General features: G+C 43.6%; 1 protein-coding gene across 1 annotated transcript; it reads left to right on the top strand.

The window, feature by feature from the left end:
• The first annotated feature begins 408 nt into the window (after positions 1 to 408).
• On the top strand, positions 409 to 8,565 carry LOC125510993 (uncharacterized). The gene is made up of 6 exons (XM_048676279.2): positions 409 to 899; positions 1,622 to 1,692; positions 2,311 to 3,065; positions 5,570 to 5,681; positions 7,576 to 8,213; positions 8,290 to 8,565. The coding sequence occupies exons 1-6, from the start codon at positions 590 to 592 to the stop codon at positions 8,393 to 8,395; spliced, it is 1,992 nt and encodes a 663-aa protein (XP_048532236.2). The 5' UTR covers positions 409 to 589; the 3' UTR covers positions 8,396 to 8,565.
• The last annotated feature ends 133 nt before the right edge of the window (positions 8,566 to 8,698 follow it).

Genomic DNA, 8,698 nt, shown 5'->3' with positions numbered 1-8,698 from the left:
ATACGATAAGGGATAGGGACTTGGGTGGTCCAATAGGCCACGTGGCACGCAACTAAGACGGCGGATGCGAGCGTGATAATCCACTGGTTGATGTTAATCATTTTCTTTTTTTACGCAAACTCACGAACTTTATTACTGCATCACAATGTCTACATTTCAAGGTGACCAACTAATGACCAAAATCTAGAGTAAGAGAATGTTTCGCGAGACTGTGCGCCTCAGCATTTGAAGCCCTAGACTCAAAACTGAAAGAACAAGAAGTAAAACTACTAGTACTAGTTTTTTTTTTTCCTTTAGAATCACTAGTAGTTACAGCTATGCCTATGCCTATGTCCATGTTGGAGAAGTCAAAAAAATATCCTGGACTCAGGGTGGTTGTTACAGCCCAATAGCAGCACAGGCCAGATGTCTACCAGCAGCACAACCCAACGGGCCAAAATTTCCCAGACACGCGCCTTCCCCTTCGTCCCCAACTCCGGCCGCGCAGCTCCCACCTCCGCCCGAGCTCCCTCCCCGCGGCGACCGAGGAGATCCCGGCGCCCCGCCCGCGCCAGACGCGCAGCCCGATCGTGACCCTCCGTCGCGCGGGATGGCGGCGGCGGCTCATCTGCTGGGCGACGACGGCCGCGGCTACGAGCTGGCGCGGCGGCTGGAGGCCTGCGGCGCGTGGCGTGCGTGGCTCGGCGACGGCGCCCACGCCTCCCTCGCGCCGCACCTCGCGTCCGCCTCCACCTGGGACGCCTTCCTCTGCCCCTCCTCCTCCTCATCCTCCTCGCCCCCGCGCCAGCTCCTCCTCCTCCAGCTCCGCGTCCGCGCGCTCCTCTTCGACAAGGCCTCCGCCGCGCTCGTCCTCCGCGCCGGCGCCTTCACCGCCGGCCCCCACTCCCTCAACGCCAGCTGTGAGTGAAGCCTCTTCCTCCTCCACCACCACCGCTCGCGCCACTCTGTTGCTGAGATTTGGGGAAATCCTTTGCTGGCATGAACCACTGGGCCTGGGGTCTGAAGAATCCGAGCTAGAAATTTGTAGGCGAGGTTGACTTGGTTACATGGTGTTCTAGGTTTCATGGGGATGATCAATGTGTACATTCCAGTGTCTTCAGTGGGATGTGGTGCCATTCATCATAGATCGATGTGTTTTGGTTACACCCTATTATCGGGTGTTTGCCTACTTCTCCAACTGATTACTATCTCTTACTGATTAGTAACCGAGGATTGAAATGTTATCCGTGAGTTCAATTTTAATGTCTGAGGCCTGCTGTAGTTATTTGGATTTGAAATGGTATCGTGGCTTGAAATGTAGCATATCTTGCATGTTTTTTTCTTTTCTTAAGAGGTGTTATTAGTTGCAATTGTAACTGCTTTGGAATTTAAGTCAAGACCATGTTTTCTCTTCTTCTATTGGTTAAGTTCTGTTGGATGTCCTAAATGTCTGTGCCGATGTCAGATGCAGAAAAAGGTGACAAAATGTGCTAGCTCAAGATTTGAATAATAACTAGTTGTTGATAAGAAATGATTAATATTCGACTTGGAGGAAATGGTGTAATATCGATCTAGGTTGCTATCTGCTAGGGCTTAAATGTCTGCCATTATTGATCGTGATTTTCCTTTTTGTTGATCCCAGATCTTCAGCTTCATGGAGATGATATTTATTTCTCGTTGGAAGATGAGCAGGAAGATAACACTCAACATCAAGTATAGTTATATTCCCCATTTAATGTTTGTTTGTCTTAGTATCCGCTGATATATGCAAATCTTTTTCAAAAGCTTGTTTTTGCTGCCTGATATTTATTTCTGTTTGAAACATCTTATAGTAATTTCCCAAGTTATGAACCCTTGTCACAGTTTTTTCATGACATGTTCAAAGAACCTTTTTTTTATATAATAGAGACTGTTGCTATTGTTGCTTATCTTGATCCTACACATGGTTTCCTGAAAGCCTCCTGCGCCATAGTTGTAGGAATGGTTCGACCTATTTTGTTCAAAAACTTTGAAACTAGGTTCTTGATGGGGACATGTTGAATAGATCTCACTTTCACCCTACTTGCCGTGTTATAACCTGTTTCATTTCCTATCATATGCTACACGTTGGTCTCATATTAAAATTAAATGTTACATATTTCATGCTGCCAACCTAGTTACATACCTGACTGTTGAATGTGTTCCTTAATTGCTATAAAACACATCCATATTTCTTCTCAGTTTGCTATATTAACTCTCTATAGCATTTTTGGGTGGTATATGCTAACTAAGAGGGCAAGAGTTCCATTCCTATGTTATATTCTGATGGTTATAACTGTTCTTGTTCTGCAGATGCAATCTGGAACTGCGTTTAGTCCAAGCAGGGAGAGTTCGATGTTATCTCAAAGGCACAAGCGACATGATGAGTTAGCTGGCACATGGTACAAGCAATATGCTGAAAAGTTCAGGACATTGCATGGCAAGTTTCGCCCAGATGACAAAGAAATGCCAAAGAGAACACCAGAGGGAATGTCTGACTATCTTAAGGTTTGCAGTGTGCATAAAAGGAAGAGGACTGTGTTTATGGACAATCAGGGTCCCAACATTATGTTGGAAAATGGGGAATTCAGTAATTTAACAGATGATCCTTTCATCCCGGAAATACAATTTCCAGCTGACTGTGTTCCAGAAAGTGCAATCCCTAGAGAGAGTGGGATATCTATCAGCAATAAAATTGAAGTTCACGGTGTTCTTGATAATTTACCGGCACCTGTTAGTCGCAACACTGCAATGCTCGAAAGGTTTGGAATGATGCCTGAGTACTACAAGACAGGAAACAAATATAGAGGGAAGGATGTATCTAAAGTAGAAGGAAAATCTTTAAGTCAAGAACAAGCATTGCTTATCACACGGAAGTTGGTTGCTCGATACTTAGCGGTTGCAGGCTTTGAAAGTGGAACTGCAGGGTCTGTTGATGATTTTTCAGATATCATTGTTAAGCACATCTCTAAGCTAGGGCGCAATTTGAAACTTATAACTGACAGCTACAGGAAACAATTTTCGTCCATTGAGCTTCTTAAGATGTTCCTACAGACTGTTGGCTACAGGTATGCTGAGCCTTTTTTTGTATACATGTTTCTTTCTTGTTCTGTTTGTATACCTGTAGCCTTTTTTGTTTACATTTTCTTTCTTGTTCTGTTTGTACTCCTTGCGTTCTTGTCAGTATTCTGTAGATAAAAGAAAAGAACTTTATGGCATATGACCTGCTTAAAAATAAACATTTTTGTTTTTCTATCTGAAATCATATTGCTGCTCTGACAAATATGCTGATAAATGTACTAATGAATGGGAACAATACCTAGTTTTAAAAGAATGGACCCTGAATTTTTCTCAAGTTAACTCATGACAGGCATAATTTCTAGACAGCCTTACCCTTGCATAATTGCAAGGAGGCTGGTTTGAACCCAGGACCTCCAGGCCACAAGTGGAGAGACTCTACCACTGTGCCAGGCCTGCCCTTCTATGTGTCACTAGTATTGAATGGGAGAAATCAGCTGAACTTCCGCGCCAGTAGTATACCACGTTGGTGTTGTTATTGGACTTACCTCCCCCCGCAACCCTGACATGTTGGTGAGGAAGAAGGCAAAATCAAAATGGGAGGGGAGATATACACAAGGTTGTCAGGGAAAAGGAGATTTTATCTGCATTGATCACTGTTTGGTAGGGTTCAGGTACATGTTTTGCATGTTCCCCGCACATGGAGTTAAATTTTCCCATGTGGCCATACTTAGTAGGGCATGCCAGCTAACACCTTTTTCACCAAGCTTCACAATACTGTTCTACCTTGTGTCACTGACAATGGTCTCTGAGCATGCACTGTCAAGTTTAGTATGCCTGCTTCCCATGTTTTCCCTAGTTATGACTTCATTCCTGATCTTCACCGCTGATTTGCTGGATACGTCATGGTCGCAAACGGGACCATGCCACTTTGCTTCACTGAGAATGGTTAGGATAAACAGTGATAACTTCTCTTGACATCTCTTTAAAGGTTCATTTATTTGTTTCAGTTTCACACCCTCACTATAATGTTTTCCTTATTTCTGCTGTCCTAACAGTAGATTTGACCATGTCAGCATGGTTTCCTATAATATTACTTTCCACATTATGCAATTTATTATGCATTAGCATTTTAGCAGATCTGTGAATGTGACACACTTTTGACCGAAAATGATATTCTTGATCTAGCTCCCTTCTGTTGGAGTATAATGTCCGGCCCTCTCTCTCAGATCGGTCTTTTGGTTGCATTAGCTAGAGCATGCACTTCTACATGGTATCAGAGCCAAGAGGTCTTGAGTTCAAGACCCGGCTGGCGCAATTAAATTGCAGCCCACTTTCGGTCCACGTTTAGGCCTGAGGGAGCCACGCGTGAGGGGGAGTGTTGACGTATAATGTGCTGCCTAGTCTCATCCATCAGATCGGTCTGATGGATGAACTGGTTACTCCCTCCGTCCGTGAATAAGTGTACTTCTACCATTTGTCCTAAGTCAAAATTTTATAATTTTGATCAACTTTTTAGAAAAGAGTAGTAGTATATATGACATCAAATTGGTATATTATGAAAATACATTTCAAAACAAATCTAGTGATACTAATTTAGTGTCATAAATGCTGCTACTTTTTCCTATAAAGTTGATCAAAGTTTTAAAACTTTGACTTAAGACAAATCCTAGATGTACACTTATTCACGGACGGAGGGAGTAGGTGCATAAACTTACAACCAACAGGTTCAGGGTTCAAAACCCAGTAAACGCAATAAATAATTGCGGCCTGCCCCCGCTTCCGCTGCCCGCGTCATATAGCTCCAAAGGAGCATAGACGTGAGGGGGAGTGTTGGAGTATAATGTCCGGCCCTCTCTCTCAGATCGGTCTTTTGGTTGCATTGGCTAGAGCATGCACTTCTACACCTTCATCCTAACTCCTGTGTGTCCATACTGACACAGTTCTATCTTTATGGTTAATAACTACCCACGGTATGAGCTCATAAATACCTTAATCTTCTAATATTGCTTTGAGTGATGCTAGATTGTGCCAACTCCACTAGGTGCAACTTGTTTTAGGACAGGGTCATATAGAACAATATATATGCTTCTCTAATAATATTGCACAAAGAGTTCATTACTAAAAACCACCACTTCAGGGTACCGTATTACAGTTTAGCCCAACATTTGAACTTGGTAGCTCTGGAATTGTATTATGGCACTCAGGAACTTGTTGTTTTAAGTAATTATCTCTTTGACAAAGAAACCACTTAACTGTGCCCTGTCCCTGACTAGAAGAGAAATGTTTGAGCTTGGGAAAGGTTTCACTATCCAATATGCAAGGTCCTAGGTAAGTTGAGTATTTAACAAGAGAAGTAGGGAAAACGTGCAAGTGGTTATAATGACATTTAGTTTTTGAAAATGAAAAATCTACAGTACGGCTTAACTAATTGAGGTACTCTGCTAATAGAATTGGTTTATTTTGATGGCAGAGCTGTACACATTTCAATGCATATGTTGTTTAGCAAATAAACTGTTGAGCTCATGATTTCCTTTTTTGATGTAACATTTAGTAACATTGGACCCTTGATGGAGATTACAAAGATGGGCAGTAGAGTGGCTAGCCACCCAGTTCATCAAGATGCTCAAGTACAAAATCAAAATAATCTCCTTCAAGCCCAACAGGTTGGCAACTACTGCTGGTTACCATACTTTATGTTGTGTATACATTGCTTACCTTTTTTTCCTACCATTTCTGTACGCTACTGTCATAATTTCTTCCTTACTCGGTAGGATTATTTGTTTATACTATATTTAAAAAGCCTGTACCCACAATCATGCAAAGTTGATGGATTCAGCCAACTAACACTACAGTACGTATGGTATTACACGGCATCTAAAATGCCTGTACCCACAATCATGCAAAGTTGATGGATTCAGCCAACTAACACTACAACACGTATGGTATTACACGGCACCTAAAACACCTCTAGAAGACGAAAAAATGCCTCCAATTATTTTGTGTGGCATTTCTATAAAATGGTAGAGAAGCTCATGAAGGGGAAAGTCAACCGAGGCGTTTTCTAGTAACGCCTGGAAAGATCTGGCATTCAGCGGCGTTTTACAGACTCCACAAACGAGGTTTCCGGGTGATTTCCCAAAGCGCCGTAAACTTGTCGATCAAAATTGAAAAACAGAACAAACAAACACCGTGGGGTCTTCTCTTTATCTCTTTGTATCTTTTCTGTGCTAAATGGCTATCTATCTCTCTTTCAGGGCTGAGACTTTAAATTAAATTTGGCTAGACAAGCCCAGTAGCGAGAGAAATGTCATCAGTACTTGCCATTTCTGAACTACGTTTACGCCTTTTAACTACCTCCAACTCTTTCTCGCCAAGCAGTATGGGACTAAAACAACCTCGTGAGAACAAAAAAAACACACAGTATAAATAGATGGGCACGCATGATTCGAACGCTGCATTGGCTGGAAAACATCGTAGCGTCCTTACCACCAGACCAAGAAAGGTAATGTTATTGGCAAGAAATTCATATGCCCTTTTTACTGATACATACACGGGCATGTCCCCTCCATTAACGACGACACCCAGGAGTATCCATTAGGAGGTGTTTCTTACGAACGCCTCAAAACCTGCATCAATTAGAGGCTTTCCAGAAAACGCCTCCAAATCTATGTCTGGTTTGTGGCGATTTGCAAAAAATGCCCTGTAAGCTTCATCCAGTCCGAGGCGTTTTGGAAAAATGCCTTAAGCTAGAGATGATTTGGGGCGAACCTGATAAAATGCCTTAGATGCTGTTCTGAGGCGTTTATAAGAACGTCCCGAACAGAAGGCCATCTATTATTAACTGTAAACAAGCTCTTTGGCTAAGCTGCCCGCAAGTAAATTTACTTGATGGGGATGGATATTGGTGTCTGGCTGGTCATCATTACAGCTGTGTAATCTTGCTGATACTTCTATTTTTAGAGGCACTTACAAATTAATATTAGCGCAAGTACCTTTGAGATTTAGCTAGAACGGGTTGCAAACCAATGTTCGTACCTCAGAGTAGGCCTCCTTATTCTTCTAATTGTTCAGTCTCCTATAGAAAAATTCTGCTAATTCTTGCAAATTGGAACCAACTCCCAGAACTAATGTTGGGTTTGACCATTCACTGTGATTTGCTACCCATTGAACTGGGAGTGGTTCTAGAATTTAGTCTCTACATTCACCCACTGAAGCAGCTGGTTTTGTAACATCGGGCTGGTTTCGAATGGTCACTAATCACAGTGATGGGAACTATTCTGCTTCTGCTACATTTGTTTGTTTGGTTAGTCACTGTTTGAAGCAAATGGTTTCTTTCCTTTTTATTGTGATCCAATGGGGAGGAGCTCATGGACAATAATATTAAGACACCTACCCGATGGGCTACTGCCCAGTTCTCTGCTATTCTTTTTATTTATCATTGATATACGCACTTGAAACTATTACTATTCTCGGAAATTTCTTCTCTGTGAAACCCTAACATCATTTTGTCATGCTGCCGCCTAACATTAACACATAGCTAATATGCTTAATTGGCAGCTCCAGAGGCAGTACACTCCTCAAATGACTATCCATAACCAGAATCTGACAGCACAGCAGCAGCACCAGCTGCTGCAGCAGCAACAGTGGATGAGGCGGAACCAAATGACGGGTCCCCGTGGTGCTCTTACGATGTCGGACAAAGCCCAGGCCCTGGTAAACGTGAAGCTCGAGAACACCATGGATTCACAAATAGATAGCCCGTACGGATCTCTCACCAGACAACAACAACAGATGCAGCAGCTGAGGCACCATCAGCTACTGCAGCAGCAGCAACAAAAGCAGGTCCAGCAACAGCAGCTACTGCAGCTTCAACAGCAGCACCAGCAACAGCAGCAGCAGCAGCTCCAGCCGCAGCAGCAGCAACATCAGCAACAACTCCAGCCGCAGCAGCAGCAGCAACTCCAACAGCAGCAGCAGCAACTCCAGCAGCAGCAGCAGCACCACCAGCAGCAGCAGCAGCTCCTCCAGCAGCAGCAACACCAGCAGCAGCAACAGTTTCAGCAGCAGCTGGGCATGTCCGGAAACCAGAGCGCCCAAGCCCAGCTAGCGCAGCAGCAGCAGCAGCTGGGCATGTCTGGAAACCAGAGCGCCCAAGCCCAGCTAGCCCAGCAGTTCAAACAAGTGCCACAATCGATGTAAGTATCTCAGGGTTCTTGGCCGGTTTTATATGTCATCGTCTGCTTCAACCCTTTGATTCCTGTCGTGTTGTAGGAACTCTTACGGCATGCGGGTGCCGCCCGTGAAGGTGGAGGCGTTCCACGAACTGGTGAGCGGGGACTCGTCCAGCGACACCAGCAAACTCACATCTCCCAAGTAGATGATCCATCCTTGTGCCGATGAAAATGTACACTGTAACTCTGTAATGTACAAAAGGGACGTACGTTCACTGTTCTTGCAATTCTACCGTCTCATCTGCTTTCACCAGATGCAAGAGGTTTATACTACTTACTAATTGATGTGATTTAAGTAATATGTACGTTATTATTAGCTCAGGTGTTTTCACGGTACCAAACATATCCTGCCTTGGCAATTTCCGGTTCTAAGAGTGGAGTTTTGGTTACCGGGCTGGCTACATGGAGCCTGAAATTTTAAACGATTCAAAATCACATTTTGAAGTTCC

Source organism: Triticum urartu, chromosome 5A (assembly GCF_056163025.1).
Source record: "Triticum urartu cultivar PI428250 chromosome 5A, HENAU_Tu73, whole genome shotgun sequence".
In the NCBI taxonomy this organism is placed as follows: Eukaryota; Viridiplantae; Streptophyta; class Magnoliopsida; order Poales; family Poaceae; genus Triticum; species Triticum urartu.
This window is presented reverse-complemented; position numbering and strand designations above follow the sequence as displayed.

What these genes read in the sequence shown, in the direction of transcription:
- LOC125510993 (XM_048676279.2), top strand. Translation starts at nt 590, where the DNA reads ATGGCGGCGGCGGCTCATCTGCTGGGCGACGACGGCCGCGGCTACGAG. An exon ending in CTACAGACTGTTGGCTACAG is followed by an intron (nt 3,066 to 5,569) that starts GTATGCTGAGCC and finishes TGTAACATTTAG; the next exon opens with TAACATTGGACCCTTGATGG. An exon ending in ATCTCCTTCAAGCCCAACAG is followed by an intron (nt 5,682 to 7,575) that starts GTTGGCAACTAC and finishes CTTAATTGGCAG; the next exon opens with CTCCAGAGGCAGTACACTCC.